This window comes from Geotrypetes seraphini, chromosome 5, assembly GCF_902459505.1.
Source record: "Geotrypetes seraphini chromosome 5, aGeoSer1.1, whole genome shotgun sequence".
Classification (NCBI taxonomy): domain Eukaryota; kingdom Metazoa; phylum Chordata; class Amphibia; order Gymnophiona; family Dermophiidae; genus Geotrypetes; species Geotrypetes seraphini.
The window spans coordinates 195,948,745-195,972,981 of record NC_047088.1 but is presented as its reverse complement, the minus strand read 5'-3'; the positions used below and the strand labels follow the sequence as shown (position 1 = coordinate 195,972,981).

General features: G+C 42.7%; 3 protein-coding genes and 1 long non-coding RNA gene across 8 annotated transcripts in view; 3 read left to right on the top strand and 1 right to left on the bottom strand.

Moving 5' to 3' along the window:
- Nucleotides 1-24,237, top strand: part of HOXD3 (homeobox D3) — a 103,212-nt gene that overhangs the window by 23,883 nt on the left and 55,092 nt on the right. For 2 of the 4 annotated variants that reach the window (XR_004539672.1, XM_033946909.1), the window contains exon 1: nt 20,105-20,501. The exons of the other annotated variants lie outside the window; for them this stretch is intronic. The gene's annotated coding sequence lies outside the window, so the exon portion shown is untranslated. Of the gene's footprint in view, nt 1-20,104; nt 20,502-24,237 lie in introns of those variants that run through there. 4 annotated transcript variants of the gene reach the window in all.
- Nucleotides 380-4,696, top strand: HOXD9 (homeobox D9). Its single transcript, XM_033946918.1, has 2 exons — nt 380-1,048; nt 1,384-4,696. Exons 1-2 carry the CDS (start codon nt 487-489, stop codon nt 1,623-1,625), a joined length of 804 nt encoding a protein of 267 aa, XP_033802809.1. The 5' UTR covers nt 380-486; the 3' UTR covers nt 1,626-4,696.
- Nucleotides 5,003-7,319, bottom strand: LOC117361498. Its single transcript, XR_004539673.1, has 2 exons — nt 7,182-7,319; nt 5,003-6,065 (listed from the first exon to the last, which is right to left on the bottom strand). It is a non-coding gene; the product is annotated as an uncharacterized LOC117361498 (long non-coding RNA).
- Nucleotides 7,530-9,162, top strand: HOXD8 (homeobox D8). 2 transcript variants are annotated; one of them, XM_033946920.1, is made up of 2 exons: nt 7,530-7,987; nt 8,372-9,162. In XM_033946920.1, exons 1-2 carry the CDS (start codon nt 7,567-7,569, stop codon nt 8,656-8,658), a joined length of 708 nt encoding a protein of 235 aa, XP_033802811.1. In that variant the 5' UTR covers nt 7,530-7,566; the 3' UTR covers nt 8,659-9,162. The 2 variants fall into 2 exon arrangements, with proteins under 2 accessions (XP_033802811.1, XP_033802810.1); XM_033946919.1 differs by having other exon boundaries at nt 8,369-9,162.

Sequence of the window (24,237 nt, the reverse complement as noted above, 5' to 3'; positions counted from 1 at the left end):
AACCTCCAGAGGGTGAGCAGTTTTATTTTATAGGCAACCATCAAGTCCATTTTCAGTAGTTTATCAGTGCATTACTTTAAACTAGGATCTTTTCATAGTAAGCACCATTCAGCTAATTGATTAACAAATGAATGGCAGAAATTACTCAAAGGACGTAAAGAAATAGTCCCTGGTAGTTTTCCTGGTCTTTTATTCCCAGCTTGATGCTATGGATCATAAGAGCTTCATTCTTTTTCATACAAACCCTATATCTGCGGTTATTTAATTTTAATTGTGAGCGTGTTGGGTTTTTTTTTATTATTTTTTTTAATCACAGCAGTCCCAGTTTAGCGGATTGATTTACTCTGTATTGGTAAATATGATCACGTGTGTTCCACGACCAATGGTTGATGGCTGCAGTCTGCAAAATACTATGATTGTGCTCTGGGAGGGTATCATATACAGTTAACAGTGTAACCTTTTATATGAGTAAGAGGGGAGCTTAAAATGTCGTCTAGTGGCACCATAAGTAACTATTATGTGGATTCTCTCATAGGGCATGAAAGCGAAGAGGTTTACGGGACTCGATTTGCCCAAGGAGGTCACAGTACAACCTCCAGGCCATCAGGTGTTGTTGTAGATGGTTCCGATTTTTCTTCTTGTAGCTTTGCACCAAAATCCGCCGTGTTTTCCCCGTCCTGGTCCACGGTGCACCCCCCGTCCTCGGCCGCGATGCCCGGTATTTACCATCCATACATGGGCGCCGAGAGCAACAGATACACCGTACGCTCGTGGCTGGAGCCTCTCGCCGGCTCTGTATCCTCCTATACGGGCTTCCACGCTAACGGGCGTCACTATGGCATCAAGCCTGAAAGTCTGGCTTCCAAAAAGGCCGAGTGTTCCTCCTACGAGCCCCCGAGCTTCACTGTGCCCGAGTGCCCCTGCAGCTCCGGCCCAGATCCCAGGGACAAGTCCCCGGCTAGGGAGCGTGCGGGGGGCGCAAAGGATGCCAACAGCGGCAGCCAGGAGAAGGAAGACAAGGCACTGCATCAGCAACAACTTGACCCAAGTAAGTGGGAAAAAAAGGCAGGAGGAAAAAAAGAAAATGCTCTTTGATTTATTGCTCTAAACCCGTAAGGTTCTGAATGTGCAAAACTGATAGTTTTACAAACCTATAAAACCGTCTAGACTCCTACCATACACCCAAGCAGCAACAAGCAGCTGTAAACCAGTTCTTTTGCTCACATAAGAACCCACAATCATGACATTCTCTGTACAGCAAACACGCCGGATGCATTTTATGATAATTCTGTCAAAGTTGTGAAAACAGGCTAGCCTCACTTAAATGAGCACAACAGAATTTTTAACCTTGTATGTTTTTTTTTTTATATACTTCCCTTGCAGATAACCCTGCAGCAAACTGGATCCATGCTCGTTCCACGAGGAAAAAACGCTGCCCCTACACCAAATACCAAACACTAGAACTAGAAAAGGAATTCCTCTTTAATATGTATCTCACTCGGGATCGTCGTTACGAAGTAGCTAGAATTTTAAATCTCACAGAGAGACAGGTAAAAATATGGTTTCAGAACAGAAGAATGAAAATGAAAAAGATGAACAAAGAAAAAGGGAATAAGGAACAATAACGATTATTACAACACATTGATTTCCACATGCATTTTTCTTTCTGAACTTCAACTAGAATTTGTCTTCTTCGGTAAATGTAAATGTGGTTATGTGTATGGGGTTTTTTTCTTTTTTTTTTCCATGAAAATATGCTTCTCTTGCAAGTGTGTTTGAAAGCTGTTTAACTTTCATTTCCTCTATGATAAATGTTCGGTTTCTTTGAGAATCTCTTAGTGAATGCACGCCAACATTGCTGCCTACCTAATGTTAAATGTTGGTCTTGTTTCATGAACGTGATGTAATATAGATACTGACTTTACTAAAATACAGGTAAAGTGTTTATTATTTAAACTGTATTAAGGTACAGTTGCTAAAATCAATGGCGGTATGGTATCTGAGAGTTATTAAAACAAAACTTTATACAAATACATACGGCCTACTATTGACTGGATCTTTTGCAATAAATGTCAGGATGTGCCTATGAGAACATTGTATCTATTTTGCTTACTGGAAAACTAACTCGTTTTATTTGCTCATTTTTGAAGCATTCTCAACAGGCCTATCACCAGGCAACCTTCAAAAAATTTCAAACCAGATAAGATTTGGGAGTGTTATCAGTTGACCGAAAAAAAAGGGATAAAGACCAAGTGCTAAAGAGATATAAGCGGAACTTACTAAATATAAAATTTCATGTACTACAGTACATATGTGGGACAGTTATCCACATTTTACAGGCACCTCTAGTCTTTTTCAGTATTTAGGATGTTGTAAGCTCACAATATGCCATTCGTCTGATAGATATTCAAATGGTGCTCTCTAAAGCTAGAATAATTACATTTAAGACATTGAATTTGTACTTGATCTGCTTTGAAAACAAAAGATTTTTTTTTTTTAGGAACCTGTGCATAAATAGTTATCATATCTGGATGCAAACTAAAGTAAACAGTGTATCTATTGCTATAAAACGTCAAGACTACAAAATATGTCAATAAAAATATTATTAGCAAGCATAGATTTAAAATGATTCAGCACCTATATTTGGGGAAAAAAATTGACCATACAAATTAAATATAATCTGTTTGGATCAAATTACATGTTTGAGACCATATTACATTCTTCATTTGTATTATTTATACTCAAGGCATTGTTCACAATTTAATGAGTTTGTCTTTAAAAAAAATGATTTAAGGTTTTAAAGCTTTCACCATTTGAAGTATATAAAGCTAATCTGTGTATTACAGGTATCCCTGCTTGCTTTAAATATAGGACAGAGCATTTTTAGAGATTGCTAGAAAGTAAACATGTAGAAAGAGCAAAAGAGATAGTGTGTGTTTGTGTGTGTGTGTGTGTGTATGTTAGTGTGTGTGTGTGTGTGTGTGTGTGTGTGTGTGAAATCGTGTCCCATAACTTGTTCCAGAGCTTTACAACCCAGATGACTTTATTTGGGTCACTAAAATGAAGTTCACTGTACAGATACCTTGCTAGAGTATCAATGCAAACCACTGAGACAACAATACAGAAATAGGATAGCTAAGTATTAATGAGGAATGAAATGAACTTACGGTCAAGAAAAGAGTTGATTGAATCTTGTAACTGAAAGCAAGAGTCTAATCTTTTGCCTTTCCAAAAAAAAAAAAGGGAAAGAGGCACAGCTTTAGCAAAAGGTGTTTCATTGCAGTCCCATTCATTGTCAACCCTATACCTATAATTCTTTTAAAACAGGAAGAACCAAGGGATAATAAAGCCATTTAGATGGCTAGACGTCTGGACCTAATGAGTTTACGATACGCTATGGCGCTTTTCTTTCAAAGAATCTTATTTTGATGTTTGTGTCTCTTAGAAAAAAACAAAAATGCAGGCAAAACTATATGTCTAGGAAGTCTGGACAATAAATTTAAATCTATTTCCACAAGGAGAAGCAATTAACATGTGAGGCCAGGCAACAATAAAGGAAAACAAATGCTTGTGTAACATTTTTCCCCTTTGTTTCATTTTGTGGGGTTTTTGCTTTTAAAATGACTTATTTTGTTATGTGTATTATAGACTGACATTTTCCTGCATATCGGTACTCGTCAGAACACTTTATGTTTGAGAATACACAATGCAAAGAATACATGGATTTCATGAGGCATACCTATAGCCACTCTAAATTATATTCTGATTTGTTCCAAGGAAACCAGTCTGTGTAAACAGATGGTCACTACTACTGCAAACACGTTCCCATGTAGTATGCTTTCAAAGAGTGTGTTAAAATTGAAATAATATGACTTTAGCTTAAAAACACAAGTTAAATATTAGAATGTATTTGTGTCAGTCAGTGAACACTTTATCGTGAATGTATTGTCTTTTTCACTGATTGTATCATGTTCAAAATGAGATAAAATATATATTCAATAGTGATAACCGGCAGTATGTACAAAACCAAAAGAGTATCAACAGGGTAATAATACAAGTAATTTAAACTGCACATTTTGCCAGATGTAATATACCTCAGTTACATGAGATGTGTTTCAAGGTAGTAATGTTATGCATATGAATATGTAAAACAATAATTATAGATGCATTTTACAATATAGTGTGATTTTATGCCATATGAGACTGTCTCTAATGTTCAAATCAATTTGAAATGTGTACTTTCAAAGTATACACTCAACATTGAATCAATATTGAATTCGGTGACATAAATAGATGATAAAAATAACACAATCAGCTATTTAAAAATATTGTTAAGTAAAGAGAAAAATAAACACATGATTCAGAAGTCTACCTCTAAATGCAGTCTGTAACTTGCATTCTACTAATTTTGTTTAAGATAGTTTACATGCTCATTATGATATATCTAAACTGTAATATATGTAATTTTAAAAGCCTGAGTCAAATAAGATTAAACAAATTTTAAAATTGTTAAAATATGAGAATCTAATAACATTAGATCTTTAGTCTGTGTAGAAGATTGTACTTGGCCACTAGATGGCGTTATTACTCTGCGTTCCAGAGATCAAAATTGTGGATTCTCAGCAAAATAATTTTTTACTTGAAAACCTATCTTGAAAGTACAATGTTGGACTGGAAAGAAAACAGACACTTCCCAAATACATACATTTTACGTTCTAAGAAATTTATCATTTGGGGCTCTTTTTACAAAGGTGCGCTAGAGGTGTTAGCGTGAGATTAGTGCGTGCTAAAATGTCATGCGCGCTAGCCACTACTGCCTCCTTTTAAGCAGGCAGTAGTTTTTCGGCTAGCGCATACTATAGCACGTGCTAATATTGTGCGTGCACTGAAAACGCTAGCGCACCCTCGTAAAAAGAGCCCTTGCTGTACTTATTCAAACTTGTGCTATTTCAACCCCATTTTGTCTTTTAACATGTCAAATATAAAAGCATCATTTCTTTGATCAATCCAAATAAAAATTTAATCAATTTAATAATTAGCCAAAACAAAAATGCTCTATATAAATACTTAAATCATTTGACTATATTTTGTCCTTCTGAAAATAAATGATATACGATAATGCCTGAAATAGGAATTCACTGTTCATTCATACTGAGCTCCTTTGCTAACAGTTTTGATTAAATGATACATTGGGGATAAACATTTTTCAAATAGTACTGTCTTTTTACCAAAGAAGAAAATGAGACCTAAATTTAGACTCCATACCTAGTTTTCTGTTTTCATTTTTTTCTCTCTTGCATATGGTGAGTTTTCATATACGATTTTTCTTAATAGGAAAGAAAAAAAATCGTTTTGATAGACTTTTATTTAAGTTACAGAAAAAATTGGAACCGCATTATTGGGACTACTCTATTTTATTATTTCATTGAATGGTTTTCTTTAATTGAACATCAGTTCTGTATAACACAACAGCGTGCATTTCAGAAAAAAAATATAAACAATCTGTCATTTTAATTTAGTAAACTTGTCCGGTTTTAAACTCAATGAATGCAAGTGCACTCCTCTGTATAATTTATACAGTGATTCAGAATGCATAGGACATTATGAAAAGCTTGATGGGCAGCTTTTATAAGATTATTTCACGTTTTATGACAATTTGAAATAGAGTGCTAGTCAACATTTAACTTGCAATTTCCAAAGGCATTCAATATTTCGGCAAGGTCTAAATTGCCTTTATTAGATTGGCGTGCTCTTTTACCTAGTAAAACAAATACATTTTTCTTCACAAATAATATAGAAATTAACAAGTAATCATTAGCTAAGCTTACGTTCAAATATTCCTACTATATCAAAAGTGTACAATATAGTTTGCACTTGCTGTGGTTAGCATTACTGTATTTCAGAGTGTCAGAGCACATATGGTTGTTTAAAGTCAATATCGCCGGTGTTTTCCACCTTATCCGGATAAGATTCTCTGGAGATTTGATTTTCTTCATATTTAGCTTCTAGTCTGGCATTATTCCTTGTCTTTCTTTCAGCATGAATTAAGATCACATTCAAGAGCGCTGGGTGCAAAAAAACAAAAAAAAACAAAGAACAACAACAAAAAAGTAGAGAAAGATGAATGGACAGATCATAAAGGCCTTATTTTCAAAAATAATTTAATAGACACAATTCAGAAGAAAGTCTTTGACTATAAGGCCCTTTCATTCTTTTCAAGTACATCATATTATTTTTGATTCATGACAACCATTTCCTACGTTAGACTATGAAGGCTGATTTTTATTGATATTTGGATTTTATTATATATTTTAGTACTGGGTAAACTGAAGATATTCAATATCTTGCTTCAATTAAGCATTTCACAGGTGGCAATTCTAAAAAATTTTGTAGTATAATTGAATGCAGCCGATTTTAAAGGCAGCAGTTTAAACACATTAGACTGGCACACAAAAGTGGGCACTGCCATTCATTCATTTGTTAAGCCTTTCTTAATTTGTATTTTATACTAAAGTAATACCTTATGCCAAAAACCATATAATTAAGATTTTTTTTTTCTAATTAACTTTAGTAATGTGTTCTCCACTGGCTGAAATGATGGAAAGTGTATTCATGGGCATGATTTCTATTAACTATCAATTAACCTGTGAGTTCCAGCCATGCATGCAGTGCGTCAAGGGTAAATGGTAATCTCATTTCCAAACGACCTGACCTGCTGGAAACCTCTGATCAGCTTTGATAAAATCCAGCATTTTCATGCATTCTTTGTGTGTGTGAATGCATGAAAATTCTGCATTTGGGATTTGTGTACATCAGTAAAAAATAAATAAATAAATAAAAAAAAATATATATATATATATATATGTGTGTGTTTCTCTCTCTCTATATATATGTACACACACCCACACCAAAAATAATGCATAAAAATGCTGGATTAGAGAGAGAAGCACCCATTCGACAAAATGGAGTCTTTTATGTTTTACTGATTTAGCATAAAGCTTCATTTTGTACAGTCATCTCTGTCACCGTGCTTTTAATATATGAATATAAGCATTGCCATTCTGAAACAGACACACTGAAGGTCCATCAAGCCTAGCAAGTTGTTTCCAACAGTGGCCAGCGGCCAGTCCAGGCTCCAAGCATCTCCCAAAGTTCCCTGGGCCTCTTTTTAATCTAATCACCTTTTGCGATTCGGATATTGGGAAAGGGAGAGTGGAAAAAGTTCTGTCGATTTTCAACTGCGCACTCCTTCCTTCTCGGCGTACTGCGTCACGGCTCGCTTGGCTGCCCTCGTGCGATCTCTGGTATCCATGCGCCAGTTATCTCGCTCCAATCTCGTGGCTGGCCTGGCCAGAGTTCAGCTGGCGTTCTATTCAAAGCGCAGTGGGGGTAGTTTTGTAGCCTCGGGAGCACTAGATGTGTGCACTGAAGGCTCAGCCCGGACGTGGGTGTGTGAGCGCGCATGGTGAGCTAGGGGAAGCGGCAGGCCAGCCCGAGATATGAGAACTGCCCGCGACTGGGTTGCATCACCGGCGAGTCGTCCCGCTGCCTCCTCCGCCTGCACCGATGAGTTCCTACTTTGTCAATCCGCTCTATTCCAAATACAAAGCGGGAGACGCCATAAATCCTTCCGCTTACTACGACTGTCACTTGCCGGCGGATATGGGCAGCCGGCAAGCGCTAGTGTACAGTAACAACGTGGGCTTCCAGCCCCAGGCGCCGGGGTCGGACTTCTACCAACAGCCTGGGACGCCCAGTCCTGCCGCCTACCAGCAAGCTCCTTGCGGCATTGCGTGTCACGGTGACCCCGTGAAGTTTTACGGCTACGATCATTTGCAGAGACAGCAGCTTTTTACGACCCAGCAAGAGGCTGAGCTGGTACCGTATCCTGACCGTAAATCGTCCAGTGGCAGCGTTGGCGAGGAACCAGAGCACTTAAATCAGAACTCGTCTCCTTCTCAAACGTTTCCCTGGATGAGACCACAAGGTTGGATGCAGTAAACATTTGCTTCCATCTCACGTTTTAACGTTTAAACTTTTAATGTAGCCGCTGTGGTTGCAATACTATTAAATTATTATACAGTGGAAACAAGATCCCTTGTTTGCAAAGGAAATACAGGCGCACATACACTTAAAAAAACACGCATGCACAGTACAATATATACAAACACACAAGAATACATAAACGTGTATACCCAGAACCAAATGTAAATCCATATATATGTAGAAGTGCACGAGTTGGGGGGGGGGGGGGAAGAAAACAACAACACATTCGTAATGTATGCAAAGGTTCAGAAAGCATGACCATTTTCTTGAAACGTCTTGCATTTTTAAATTTATTTATTTATTTTATTTTTCAATATGTCAGCAGCCCCTGGCAGAAGGAGAGGAAGGCAGACTTACAGTCGCTTGCAAACATTAGAGCTGGAAAAGGAGTTCCTTTTTAACCCATATCTGACCAGGAAGCGACGGATTGAGGTCTCCCACGCGCTGGGACTCACCGAGAGACAGGTAAAGATATGGTTTCAAAATAGAAGAATGAAATGGAAAAAAGAGAACAACAAGGACAGATTTCCAGCTTCTGCGGAAGAAGCAAAGGAAGGAGAGGCAAAAAAAGAGCGACCGAAGCTGGAGGAAGATAGAACCGTAGTAAACTGAGTTCTGCGTTTAAAATGTTGCTAATGAGCACAGATAATAATTGACAGATTACCTTTTCTTTTAATGAACTTTTCTTGTTTCAAACTACCTATGTTAAACCCGTACTGAAGTTGCCGTGCGATGTCTCTCTATGTATTCTGACCAACCTTACTATTACACCTTAAATCTAATTGATATGAATTTTTAAATTTGTAAAACTTGATGATTGTTCTCAAATGAGTAATGATGTTTAAATTATCAAAATGTATGGAAAGCCAATTAATCACAAACAAGTGCACTTAAACATTTTTAATTTGTTTAGTAAATTTTCAAGGAATTCTAATACACATTTTTTATGATGTCGATGGGAATAATTATTTCCTGTTATTAGCTTGTGTTTCACAACAAAGAAAAATGGTGGAGACCCGATGATCCACAGTGAAAACAATCCACCGATGAAAACAAATGGACATAATTTATTAAATACTGACATATAAAACCATGAAAATTCAATTTAAAAAGTACAATGCTAAAAAATATGGTGAGAAAAATCCACCTGGACCCTACACGGTCTGTGTTTTGGCGAACATGGGTTTTTTAAAGCATTTTTTTTTTTGCTACTTCAGCTTGTCTGCGGTGTTCTTTGCTCACACGTTTAAAGACAATAGACTGTTTTCAGTCCAATTCTTTATATGTGAGTTTGCAAACCATTGGACCCCTGAGGAAGGTGTGTTTAATAAATTATCTCCAGAACATCTGTATCCACAGTTTTTGTTTTCATTAGCTTGTGTTTGTAATGTAGAACTATTTACCTTTGGTTTATAATGAGTACATTAATAATTTTGAATACTGATCATTTGACATTTTCTTTGTAAGACCTTTCTTAATAGTATGTTTTGGACCAAACACATGAAGGTGTGTGTGTGTGTGTGGTGATTTGCGTCTAATTTCTCAAAGATTCTATTGATAAGCACAGCTGAAAAAGAATCTTTGGAAAACTAGAATGCTCTTAGTGACTGTGGCGAATGATATTTTAATTAAATGTATTCCTGACAGGCACAAAGTCCTTGTTGGACTGAGTCTCCATAGTATTCATGTAAACTACACTGCTGATTTGGGAATGCTGATTAAAAAAAAAATAAATCTAGATGCAGTTCATCTCATTGTATTAGAACATCGGCGAATAATGATTCCTGGAACTAGTGACAAATAATTTAAATTCATTATTTCTTTACTACCTGCTTTATTGTAATTAAACAAAATTATTTTATTTTCAAGGACTTCCTAATTTTCATTTTGAATATTGTAATTTATATAAATTATATTTTATAAAATTCTTTTGTGTGACTGTTATCAATAAAAAGTCCAGTTTTCATCTGTGTTTGGACAAATTTTGTATTCATAGACTTATTAAGCATGCTGGATTTTTATAATTTGTGCTGGCTAGCAGGTCTTCACTATCCCTCTTTATAAAAAGCAAGCCCGAGAGCTGGTCTCGACGGGCGCCCATAACGCGGGGCTGGGCGGCCCGCTGAGTCGCCCGTCGGGCCAGCAAGAAGAGAGGGAGAAGGATAGGAAACGAGCGAGCGGGGGGGGGGGGGGGGGCGGTCCGTGGTCACAGGATCGATCCCCCCGCCCCCTCAGAGCGTCGCAGCCGCGGGGGGTTGTGGGAGGGAGGGGTATAAGGGAGCACGCTCGGAGGAAGTAAACCTTTTGGTCCTCCGAGACAGTGTTGCTCACCTCGTGCGCGTGCGATTTACAGATCTTCACGGGTCGGTCAGCTACGAACACGATGGAGCACACGTCTACAGAGGACCTGGCAGAGCTGTCCCTGCTAGCGGGGGACTCGCTTGACGAGGGAGACCAAGCCCCGGTGAGTGCGTCGAGCGGGGGTAGGGCCTTGCCTCCCAGGCGGTCCCGTGCAGCAGCCCGAACAGCGATCGCGTTAGAAATAGCGGGGGCAGCACCGGCAGCACAGAATCGTGCGGGTTTAACCCGCAGGGGTAGGGGCCGATGTCCGGGACCGCGCACACGCGGCAGGACAGCGGCAGGGAGAGGGGCGGTAGCGACCGTGCCTGCAGTGGACTCGGGGACCCAGGTGATATCCCAGCAGGCAAGGGAGGTATGCGAGGGTCCAACGGAAGATCGGTCGGGTGGGGGGGCTACACCTTTATGGGGGGGCTTGAGCACAGCCAACGGGCTTCCTGGGGCTCCCGTTTTCCCGGCTTCCTCTTTCATGGGGGGCTTGAGCACAGCAGATGGGCTTCCTGGGGCTCCTGTTTTCCCGGCTTCCTCTTTAATGGGGGGCTCGAGCACAGCCAACGGGCTTCCTGGGGCTCCCGTTTTCCCGGCTCCCTCGGGCGCCGCTAGCGGTACACAGGTGGGCATGACGGGCTGTTGGTCCCCGTGGGGTATGTGGGGCTCTCCGTGGGCGATGGGCCCGTGGGCTTCGGTCCCCCCTTCGTTTCAGGCGGCAGGCCCCCCGCCGCATTGGGGACCAGGCGTTGAGGGAGGTTTCAGGGGGGGCGAGATCCCAGATAGGGCTACAGGGTCTGCAGGGCTAACTTACCCTCCTGCTGCGCAGGTTGCTGGCCCCTGTCCGGATTTCTCCCCACAGGAGATCACCGCTGGACGCGCTGTCATGGCCGGGACATCTACTGCAGGACTGGTACGAGAGAGACCTGCTGGAGCCGTGCGGACGAACGAGGTGGATACTGCTCGGACTACTCAGCATCCTGCTACGGTGGTAGCTGCGGACGGCGCCACTTCGGAAGCTGCGGACGGCGGATGCGGACCTGCAGTCGACCGGATTACGGGTAACATGGCCCTAGTGGCTGGGGTAGATAATCGGGATAAGCGGGGAAGGAAGAGGGGTAAGGGTAGGAAGCGCCGCAGGGACAGACATTCTTCTTCGTCCTCTACCTCTACATCAACAGTTTCCTCCTCTTCGTCGTCATCTTCCAATTCGGGGTCCCAGCGGCGGGCAGCGAGTGGGGGACAGTTGCATGAAGGGGACAATCGCGGAGCTCCTGCCCTGGTAGCGTTATCGGAACTGTGGGAAAAGGTACCACGGTCCCTGCGACGGAAAATTAGGAGGCGTACCTGCGTAGACGTCTTCGCGCTTATGGAGGGTCGGGTGCACGGTAGAAAGAAGAAGGGTAAAAAGGAGGGTGAAAAACCCAAGGTGGGAGTAGTGTCGCGTAATATCGTCAATTGGACACGCGCGTACCTGCGGCTGGCTAGTGTCTGGGGGAGGGAGAGCCCTCAGGATTATGGCCTCCTATTAGCTTACGCGGACTCCGTATTAGACGCTTACCAGCGCTTCGGAGGTTGGGCGTGGCTAAACTATGACGAAGCGTTTCGGGATAAGATGGAGGAGAATCGGCACATGTCATGGGGTACGCAAGACATTAATCTCTGGCTCAACCATATGGCGAAGCAGGGAGGGTCGGGTCCTGGAACTTCGGGCAAGCAGGTTCAACAAACGATGGGCGCGGGCCGCTCCTTTCGTCCGCCCGGAAGTGCGGGTGCCGGGGGAGGGCCGGGCGTCTGCTGGCAGTTTAATAAATCAACCTGCTCCTTTACCGATTGCCGCTTTCGACACGCGTGTTCCCTGTGCGGCCAGGGACACCCAGCTACCAAGTGCCCCAAGAAAGGAGTCGGCATGCCTCCCCCCCCGGGTAAGTGAGTCGGGGTCCCGCGGGTTGCCCACTCCGGTCAGGGTGGGTGCCATGAGGCCGTGGCTAGCTCAGTATCGGAATTTGAGGGCGGCAGAGGTACTGTTGGGGGGGTTTAGCGAGGGATTTGAGATACCGTGTGTTTTGCCATTAGCTAACGTTCAGGCTTCCAACGCTTCCTCGGTGTCCCAGCTTCGGGGGGAGGTTCGCCGGAAGTTGACGGAGGAGCTTGAGTTGGGACGGGTGGCGGGGCCTTTTCGCGACCGTCCGTTCCCGATTATGGTGCTGTCTCCCCTGGCGATCATACCAAAAAAGGAGCAAGGTAAATACCGTTTAATTCACAACTTGTCTAGACCGGTGGGTCGTTCGGTGAACGACGGTATACCGAGTGATCTCTGTTCCGTACGTTACGCGTCCTTTGACAGTGCCCTCGGTCTCGTTCGACGGTTGGGCCCTTTGGCTTGGTTGGCTAAGGTGGACATCAAATCGGCGTTTCGGCTATTGCCGGTTCATCCGACATCGTACCCTTTGTTAGGTTTCAAGTTCGAGGGTGCCTTCTATTTTGATAGATGCCTGCCGATGGGGTGCTCCATCTCATGTGCCTTTTTCGAAATGTTTAGTTCCTTTCTACACTGGGTCACAGTGCGTCGGGCAGGGAGGGACGCAGTAGTGCACTATTTGGATGACTTCCTGTTTGTAGGGGGAGCGGCTACCAATGACTGCTTGCTATTGAAGACTACATTCGAAACCATGGCAGCAGAATTCGGTGTCCCGTTGGCGGAGGATAAGTCGGAGGGTCCATCCACGTGTCTCACCTTTCTGGGGATCGAGATTGACACCGCAGCGATGGTTACTCGGCTTCCACAATGCAAAGTGCGGCAGTTATTGGAGTTGATATCGCTGGTGATGGGCGCTCGTAAGCCTACTCTGCGGATGGTACAGTCTCTCTTGGGGTCTCTGAATTTCGCTTGTCGGGTGCTACCTATGGGTCGCCCCTTTTCCCGTCGCTTGGCGGCGTCGACAGCTGGCGTTCGGGATCGCAGACACTTCGTGCGAATTTCGGCAGGTATACAGGCCGATTTGCGGATGTGGTCCATGTTTCTTGAGCGATTCAACGGTTCGCTTCCTATTCAACAGCCAGAGGTCACCAACGTAGAACTCGAATTGCAATCAGATGCGGCGGGGGGGGTCGGCTTCGGTCTTTACTTCCAGGGAGATTGGTGCGCGGCGGCTTGGCCGGAGGCCTGGCAGCAGGCGGGTATTACCCGCAACGTCACTCTCTTGGAGCTTTTTCCGCTACTGGTGGCTTGTGAGCTATGGCCGGACAGGTTGAAGAACAGGCGGGTAGTGTTCTGGTGCGACAATATGGGGGTCGTGGAGGTAGTAAACAGGCAGTCGGCAAAATGCTTAAGGGTAACTGCGCTAATGCGCGAGCTCGTCGTGCGCTGCTTGCGATTAAACCTTTGCATCCGGGCGCGGCACGTTCCAGGAGTGCAAAACAGACTCGCTGACGCTCTTTCTCGTTTTCGCTTCTTGCAGTTTCGACAGCTGGCGCCGGGAGCGCAGCCGCAAGGATTGCAGATGCCAGCGCATTTGTGGAGCCTGGTGGGGAGCGGATCTGGCACCTCGTGCGACTATCCGTGGCGCAGGCCACGTGGGCCCGGTACAACAGGGGATTCATAACGGTATCTGGTTTTCTTCAGTCTCGGGGATGGACCCCAGGACCCGTGTCTGAGAGGCAGCTGGCAGAGTTCTTGGCCACGTCACAGCTACAGGGCTGCTCTCGAAGCGCGACCACTGGTCATATGGCGGGCTTCGCATTCTTTTGCAGGGCCTTGGGGTGGTCTTGCCCTTCGTCAAGTTTCCTACCGCGGCGGATGTTGGCGGCATGGGGTAGGTTGGCTCCGCGAGTACCGGACTCTCGGTTGCCCATTACCCATGAGTTGCTGGTGGATCTCATCAACGCGCTGCATCAGGTGACGAGATCGGCTTTTGAGGCATGCTTGTTTCGGGCAGCATTCTCCTTATCCTTCTTCGGAGCGCTGCGGGTGGGTGAGCTGCTGGTCCACCCGTCGGATGTGCAGGGACTGCGGGGCCTACTGCGCAGTCAGGTGTGTATATCCGGTCCCACGCTAAGAGTTTTCATCGCTCGATCAAAGGCGGATCAGCTGGGCAGAGGGCGGTCGTTGATCCTGCATCAGGTAGAGGGTAGCATGTCATGCCCCGTCCGATCGCTTACTGCCTACATGGCGATCCGTCCTTCCTCGGCCTTGGCGTTGTTGGTGCACGCAGATGGCACCCATCTCTCACGGTATCAGCTACTGGCAGTGTTGCGCCTGGCATTGGGTGTCTGTGGAGAGGACCCGGCCTGTTACGGGACCCACTCCTTTCGTATCGGGGCGGCAACCAGTGCGTTCGCGGCGGGAGTTCCGGACGCGGCTATTCGCCGGCTGGGTAGGTGGTCGTCCGACGCGTATCGCGGCTATATTCGCCCATCTGGTTCGATTCGCCGAGGTTCGCAGTTGAAGGGAACTGAATAGCGGGTGGCAGGTGGGGGGCGGGTGTGCGGGACAGGGGCATGGTCGTGGGCGAAGGGTAAGGGCGGAGGGTCCCTCTACATGACTCACAATTACTAACTGCGGATATTAGTAGGGGATGACTTACTTGCTGGGTTTACTTTGCAGGTGTGGTGCAGCGGGTCCTATCGGTTTGGATTTTCGGGCATTCCTTCATCCACTGGGCTGGGGAGCGCGCCGTGGTCCGGCCAGGCGGTCGACATCTGGGCCTCGGGCATCGCGGTGTCTTTGTCTCCTGGTGGGGGCAGAGGGGCATGCGCTGGCACCAATTGCTCCCCCTGCTGAACGATCTTCGGCGGCGTCCTCGGCGTCCAGACATATTGATTCTACACCTGGGGGGCAACGATGTTGACGCAATGAGTGGCAAGCGTCTCATTGACTTGGTAATCGGAGATTTGGGAGTGGTTCAGGGCTGGTTCCCCGGAGCACGGTTGGTCTGGTCTGATATCATTCCACGACCCAGCCGATTATCGTCTAAGAGATGGACCAGGGGGCTTGTAAAGGTTAATAGGCAGGTAGGTCGATGGGTGGAGTCTCGGGGAGGGATTCAGGTTAGGCACGACTGGGTGGACATGTCTTGCGGGGGGTTGTTTTATAGGGATCGGATCCATCTGTCCGATATAGGCTGGGATTTGTTACTGGACGACCTCGCCACCTGTTGTGAGCGAGTGTTGGTCCCCTAGCCGCAGCTCTGTTCCTTGTGGGGTAGGGCCTGTATGGTTACAGGCCTGTGGCGGTATCCCGAGCTACTGGTTACTGGGGCTCATCAAGGGATGAGCGGTGGGCCGGCTGGGAGCCGTGCCTGGTGGGTCGGTTGACCCTGGATAATGGGGCATGTGTGGGACATGCCACCCCTCAGACCCTAGCTTGGATGGCGGGGTCGGGGGCCAATTACTTCGGAAGGTAGCTCGGGATCAGGTAACAATGGTGATACCATTGTTAGGGGGTTTTGTTAATGTTTAGGTTTGGCTGTTAACTTATGTATATTTAATCGTGTTGAATTTTGAATATGTTATTATTCAATAAACAGGGCTGCGGCCAGGTATTTACCAACTAAGGTGTGTTGTGTCTTCTTGGGAATAGTCAGAGGTGGACAGGGACGGGGGAGGGGGTGTCAAGTAAAGGAAGCGGGCCACTCCAGGTACCGCTGTTAAAAGCAAGCCCGAGAGCTGGTCTCGACGGGCGCCCATAACGCGGGGCTGGGCGGCCCGCTGAGTCGCCCGTCGGGCCAGCAAGAAGAGAGGGAGAAGGATAGGAAACGAGCGAGCGGGGGGGGGGGGGGGGGCGGTCCGTGGTCACAGGATCGATCCCCCCGCCCCCTCAGAGCGTCGCAGCCGCGGGGGGTTGTGGGAGGGAGGGGTATAAGGGAGCACGCTCGGAGGAAGTAAACCTTTTGGTCCTCCGAGACAGTGTTCCCACCCGCCCGCCCTTTAGGCTTTGGGGTACGTGGGAGTAGATGGGGTGGCGGTATCCCGAGCTACTGGTTACTGGGGCTCATCAAGGGATGAGCGGTGGGCCGGCTGGGAGCCGTGCCTGGTGGGTCGGTTGACCCTGGATAATGGGGCATGTGTGGGACATGCCACCCCTCAGACCCTAGCTTGGATGGCGGGGTCGGGGGCCAATTACTTCGGAAGGTAGCTCGGGATCAGGTAACAATGGTGATACCATTGTTAGGGGGTTTTGTTAATGTTTAGGTTTGGCTGTTAACTTATGTATATTTAATCGTGTTGAATTTTGAATATGTTATTATTCAATAAACAGGGCTGCGGCCAGGTATTTACCAACTAAGGTGTGTTGTGTCTTCTTGGGAATAGTCAGAGGTGGACAGGGACGGGGGAGGGGGTGTCAAGTAAAGGAAGCGGGCCACTCCAGGTACCGCTGTTATGAACAGTGAGACAGCAAAATGAAATAAACAGCTCTTTAATTACATCAAACAGAACAGTACCATTTTAATTGCAGTGAATTAATCTAATTCTGAAGTAGAACATCTAATATGAATTTTGAATTCATATTTACCCAACTAGAATGTTTATTTAAACAGAATCTGATTGAGCCCCTAAAATTGATGACAAATTTAGGAAGACCATACTACACTCCATAACTTTATTATTGCTTAAATAAGGAGGAAATAAGAATGTTTTATTCAAATAATCCCCATAAATGATATTCTAAGGCTGCAGAAAAGAAAAAATACTGTGAAAACATGGCCTGTGATTCGCTATTTATTTATTTATTTACTTCTGTATCTATTATTAGTGAAATTCCAATAATAAAATATTATTTTTTTACAAAATCTAATTTTTACAGGCCACCAAATATATAATGCATGTTTTTAAATTATCCATTAATGATTTTGCTTTATTGAAGTTCGGAGAAAGCATGAAATCACATTTGCTAATATTAATGTGAGAATTGTAATAGCTGTTTTAATGAACAAGCTAAAGCAATATTTTTGTAAATAACATACCAATAAAATGAAAAACAAAAATCCAAAAATATCACTCCAAGACAAAAGCAGCACACAAGCCAAGAAAGCTAGCTTATTACTTAAATGAAAGAAAAGCCTCAGACAAACGGAGAGGTGTACCTACACTCTTCCACCCAAGCATCATAGGCAAAAAACAACACATAAAGGAAATACTATAGACTTTAACAATTCACTCTTAAAACATTTGCAGCCTTACAATATACTGTATACATGCCCACCACTTGAACTGGGATTCTAGAAATGCATTGAAATTTCTTATTTCTCAATTTAATAAGGGGCTTTCTCAGTGAAGTGAATGTATTATAAAGTAAACGAGTCTCCATAGGACCCTAGCTTAAGAAAATCTATTTTGCAAATAAATTGAAGGCCATCTCTGCAAATCAGTAATCTGAAAATTATAAGATCCAAAATATTTGTTATCCCTTACTTATAGTTACCAGAGTTTTGGATGAACAGGAGAGACACACATTTTAATTCGGTAGTAGATTGTATATCTAAATTAGTCAAGGGCTAGAAAATTTTGATTATATGGCCTGAAGTTACTCGCCTATTGTAACTGAGCAAACTAACCCAATAAGACCTCTAATGCCTATGTTTTATAGTAGCAAACAACTGTTTGTACAGTTAGGAATTTAACCCAAAAAAGTGAACATTTCAAATCGTAAACTGGTGAAATAACCCTTTATTATTCATCTTTTTATGTCTGTAAGTGGAAAATACTTTGCTAGAATCGAAACTGCTTTCTCTCTGCAAACAGACTAGAAACATAAACACCCACTTGAAAATCCAGGCCAGGTTGCACTTTACTGAAACTTTTGTGTGGGAGCCCTATACATAGAGGGCTGATATAAGAATAATAATGGTGATATAAGAGTGACTTTTTAATATTAGAAAATAATTTCCTTATGATACTTGTGAAATGCGATAAAACAATATGAAAAATTAGTTCACACCAGGTTATGACTATTATTGTGAGGCAAGGAAAGGGTGTGTGATGGCATTCCGACTATAAATAGAACTATACATTATGAAAATGTTATATATTTTGTTGTGTGTGTGTGTGTATATACACTCTCTCTCTTTGAAAAGTTTGGTAAAAAGCAAGTTCCAGAGAGCGCTATATAGTTTGTCCAGAGTTTCCAGGTTTTTTCCTAAGCTATTTTTCCTCTGATAATAAAAAAACTGGAAACTCGCTAGACTAAGGGCTCCTTTTACAAAGCCGTGCTAGGGCCTCAACGCGCGGAATAGCGCATGCTAAATTGCCGCACGCACTAGCTCAGGGGTAGGGAACTCCGGTCCTCGAGAGCCGTATTCCAGTCGGGTTTTCAGGATTTCCCCAATGAATATGCATGAGATCTATTTGCATGCACTGCTTTCAAAGCATATTCATTGGGGAAATCCTGACAGCCCGACTGGAATACGTCTCTCGAGGACCGGAGTTCCCTACCCCTGCGCTTGCTGCTACCGCCTCCTTTTGAGCAGGAGGTAGATTTTCAGCTAGTGTGTGCTATAGCGCGCGCTAATCTGGTGCATGCGTTAAAAATGCTAGCGCCCCTTTGTAAAAGGAGCCCTAAGTGTTCTGGAAGGAGACTTACACTCATTTCAGCTACAGTGGCAAAATAATGCTCAGAATTTAGGAGGTTGGTTGATTGGGCTGAGAAGTTTTCGGGATCCCATTGTAAATATTCAATAATTGTAACATTTTATGTGAGGAATCGTCATCAGGGTAGTGCTTTATTTAACACAACCTTAGTTTAAAACAATGCCTTTATAAATATGGAAAGATATTTGTAAATATGATCAAATAGTTGTTAACCAGTGGCTGAGAATTGTGGTTTTTTGCAATATCATTACTACAGAACAAATTCTTACTGAAGAATATGAAGTGTGTTATCTTTATGCCAGTATCTGTCTATTTGTCTGGCAAGGAAAAATCGTTTAGAAAGTAGGGTCCTAAACTTTAGTTCACTTTGCAACAGAGAACAAAAAATGCAGTAATAATTTGGAAGGGGTTTGTTTTGGTCCCCCCCCCCCCTGTTAGAACACTGAATTATATACCCCTCGATAGCCTTGCAGTTCTTAAGAGCTTTTGTTAGGCTTGGCTCCAAACTGGAATATGTTGTTCCTATGAGAATGCAGAAGCAAACTTTTCTTTAATAGGGTTATGTGTTTTCTGTAAATTAAAACGCAACGAGTTAATGAAGGAAGTGTCCGGCATCTATCAGGAGAAAGCAAAACCTAGTCATAAATATTTTTTCACGATCTCATAGCTTACATTTTCTGTACACCGATCAAATATTGCCTTGAATAATACACTATATTGCATAAGCACAATAAAAACGGAAACGTAAGCGGGATCCGTCATAGATCCTTTAAAATACTCTTTTTTCATTTTGCTGTGAATCGGATGAAAGGGAAACAAATATAATTAAAAAAAAAAATCCGACGTAAACTTTCGCTTCACTGTTCTCAGTTGGGCATTTTCCGTTTCTGTTAAATTACAAACAAAATAATTCTGTATATAGGAAATTTAAAAAAAAAACATGGCGCTTGTAGGCAGTATGTAAAAAAAAAAAAAAAGCAAGGAAATGCAGTAAATTCCTTTTTGTTTGAAGAAAATTTACAGCTTGGTAATAGACCTTTTATGACCTCTTTGCGCTTGCCATTGGCTGCTCGTGGTCATGTGCACGCAGGGATTGCCTTCATGGCCTTTTCCCTGATTTCCCTAGCGATTTTTTTTTCTCGGCATTCTGCCTTTAGAGAGTCTCAACCCCTCATTTTCTAACCTTTGTCTCCTAAGAGGTGTAATACAGTTAGTATGATGATCGTGAACCGATTCCTCTTATTCCGGGGTTCTTAAAACCGGTTTTTCCCTCTGGCTGCTTGGCAGCTGAGCCCGCAGCTCCTGGCAAGGAAAACTCCGAACCCTTTAGAGCTGGGGGAGAGCGTTAGACCGTAAGGGAAAGACTGGAGCAAGATCTAGAAAATATCACTTCACAATCTCCCTTCTTTATAGTCAGCTTTTTTGTGTTTTTTATTTTTTAAAAAAATTTGGATTGGTACTGAAATGCCAAATGGATTACATCTCCAGTCTTCGATGTCCACAACCAACATGGCTCGAAGGTAAGCACTTTGTTTTCCTCCACACTTCCTCCTGTAAACAAGACGACGCTAAGTCTCCAAAGACCTTCCTTTCTCTACCAGGCAAAGCATCCACTAAGGCATTTAAAGCTGTAGATTATTAACGCGCGCGGCAACTTCGCACCATGCAATTTATAAATGACATTTCGCTGCTCAATTTTGTTTCCTGTCTCAGATGCATTTTTTTTAAGCGAGGTTTGTGGGATAAACAAAAAGGGTGTAAAACCGTTTTACTAATTTTAGAATGGGGCTCCATATGCGCTGTTTAATGTGGGGAGGGACTGCTATTTGCCAGTGTTTAGAAAAGTGGGATCTGGTCTTGGTCTTCGCCAGGTTCGCTGGAGATTTGGCTGAGATTATTTACAAACAATTTACAGGGGGAAAGAACGCCTATTTCAAGGAGTTCCGATTTCATATTTTAGTGCACTACTATGATTTTGACAGATTGAAAATGAATGCAGAGCATACTTTCAAAGACAGGTGTTTTCAGTATAGCCTTTCGATCATTAATTTTTAAACCTGTGAAATCGAAACCTCTTCAGGGTTGGGATGTTTAAAACCCAGGCGAATAAACTAACATTTTTCATGTAGCTTATGTTGACATCATTACCTTAAAATGTCAAAGATTTTAATATGAATTTAAACAATGCACTGCTTTTTTTTCTGTACAACTTTAATTAGATGGAAAAAATTAGCATCTCACCTGGCTCTTACAAATATGTATTACAGCTCTTTTTCCAGTGATAGGAGACACAGAGTAACCTTTGCAACTATGCTAATAATGGAAAACATTAATAAAATAAATATGTTCTCTGAAACAGGTCTTTGAGTATTTTTGAGGTAATAATTGTCTTAGAAGCAATTTTTGTTAATGCTTCTCACACCAGATTCATTAACCTTTTTGATATGACAATAAGTAGTATCACAATTTTTTTTCCCTTAATACCAGATTTTACATTTTTTAACCTTTGCTACTAAGTAAACTACTTCTAAAGTTAAGAAAATATAAATAGTGATAAAGTTTTGTGAACGTTCTGCCTTTTAATGCAGGGTACAATGTCAACTATTAATAATGTCTGCCAGGCTTCTTGCACCCTAATTTGAATAATAAATGTCTAAATACCTCTCTCAGATTCAGAAAAGGTTACTGGCATGACAAACTGTACATGTGGCGTCCAAGTAATGCAAATACTTAAGAATGATAACAGCAAAATTAAGTGACATTTGCTGCATAATCTCTTCACTTATTTCGACATTATAACCATTCCCCATAATTTGAAGAACTTCTGTTTGCAGTTTCTCATGTTCTAAATAAATTACCAGTAACTATACAGATAATAATTTTACAGAACTGAGCAGTAAAGAATTTATAATGTATCATTACATATTTTATGCTAGGGGACAAGCTATTAATATGGCAATTGCATTTGAACTGTCAGGAGTGTGAAAGAATCCTGGGACCCTCACAATGTCATTCCTTTAAAAAAAACAGCAGTTATTATGGTCATTTGTTAAGGATTATATTTAGGTTTAGATCACGTGGATAACATGTTTGTATAAACGTTTGCAGAACTGTTACAGTTGAAAGGCATTCCATAACTGAGCTAAATTACAACAATGTGTTCTGAGAGACTGATGGAGCAACAATTCATAAAACACATTACGAAAAGTAGGGAAGATATGTGGAAGCTGCATTCTGTGTGTACCACTGGTCAACTTGACCCTCCTCATCCTTGCTGTTATAGTTTAATATTGGAAGCAAAGGAAAACAGATAACAGCAACCTGAAAGAAGACACAGTATGATAATCTTGATCCTTTTATTACTTTTTCTGTCCTTTTGAATAATTTATGAATTGTAAGTAAATTCCACTTTTGTGCTTTCAAAAAAAAATAAAAAATACAGCGTTAAAGAAAGCCAGTCATAGAATTATGCTTCTTTTTGAAACATGTAGACTGGAGGAACCGGTTTTCACATGCATTGCTTTTTAAGCTTCTAGGGAAGACAAAATGAGAACAAAGACAGTATTTCACTGCTCAGTTGGCAGACAGCTGTTAAAGGTATTTACAGCTCTACTGCAGTGCGGCAGTGCTTTTATCCGCCTGCAGGATCCAAGAAAAAGGAAGTAAAGAGAGAAAAGCCTGCCATTCCTTCCCAGAATTCCTTTCTTTCTATTAGATACAGTTTACAGTCTGAAACATTTCCGTGGGCGTGAAATAAAAGAACGTTCATTTGTCTTAGCTTTGTTAATGTAATCTTTGTCAGAAGCTTGCAGCTTCCAAATGGCATTTGAAGATTTCAGTTGGATCAGGCTGTCTCACAGCTCCTGGCATAAGGTCTTGTTCTCTCATACTACTGATTTGTTAAAGAGACTTGAGTGCTTCACCTCACAACTAATCAATAATACAGAGCTATTCGGGCATTAAAGGGTCATGGATTTGATATACTACCTTTCTGTAGTACAACCAAAGCCTTTTGCATTTATTATATTCAGGTACTTTCTCAGTCTCTAGTGGGCTCACAATTTAAGTTCTTGTTCCTAGAATTATTCAACCTACTTTAACAATCCTTTGCTACTCAGCGCCCTGTGTGCATTATTATTATTATGCATTATTTTGCGTATGGTTAGTGACTTATAGAAATTTATGTTGAATAAATTGGTTACAATTTCATAGCAGAGGTTGGGTGTCATAGAAAACACCAGCTACATTATATGTGCTTTAAAAAGTTGGGTTCCATTGGATCCACAGTAGCCTAGTTGTTCTAAAACGTTCCCACGTTGTGGGTACATGAAACCATACTCACCATATCTGGATTCATTATATTTTTGTGAGTAAGCAAATTGCTCAAACACTTGATGAAGGTGAGATAAATATAAAGGAGGTGGCTTTTGTTGAAAAGGAAGGTCTGGAACAAGGGTCATAGGGCAAAGCTGGATGGCAGTAGCATTAGGAGTAATCTATGAAAGCATTTCTACACAGAAAGGATGCATGGAACAGCCTCCCAGTGGAGGTGGTGGAGCTAAGCCTTTGGATTCATCAAAGCATGCTACAAGCACAGAGGATCTCTGAGAGAGAAGGCTGCAGAACTAGGCAGTTGATTTGGATGGGCAGACTGAAAAGGCCTTGCTGTCTTTTCTGCCTTTATGTTCAATGTTTCTGTGTCATTCACAGATGTGGATATATTTCTTCACTAAATAAGAATGTTTGTGAGACAAAAAAAACAACAACAACAACACACAAAACAAAACAAAAACCACAATTATGCAGCCTCATATCAAAAAATCTCACAGAGGTGATGAAACAAAACACATAGCAAGAAAAATGAGGAAGCGTGTTGCTTTATGCTTTTCAAAATATAGGAAGAGGTGCTGAAAAGTTCTCAGCTTAATCAACTTCCTAAATTCTGAGCTTTATTCTGCCATTGTTATCTTACCCCTCCTCCCCCCCTTTTTCAAAGCCATGATACCCGGAGAGCTAAATGCTTCAACGCTGCTCCAATGCTCATAGAATTCCTATGAGCATTTAGCACCCAGGGCTGCAGCAGAAACCTCTATTGCAGCTTAGTAAAAAGAGGGGGGGGGGGTAATTAACCCCCATTTTACAAAAGCCTAGCGCAGTTTTTAGCGCCAGTCATGGCGGTAACCGCTCCTATGCCAATACGAATTCTATGAGCGTTGGAGCTGTTACCGCTGCAGACGGCACTAAAAACCACGCCAC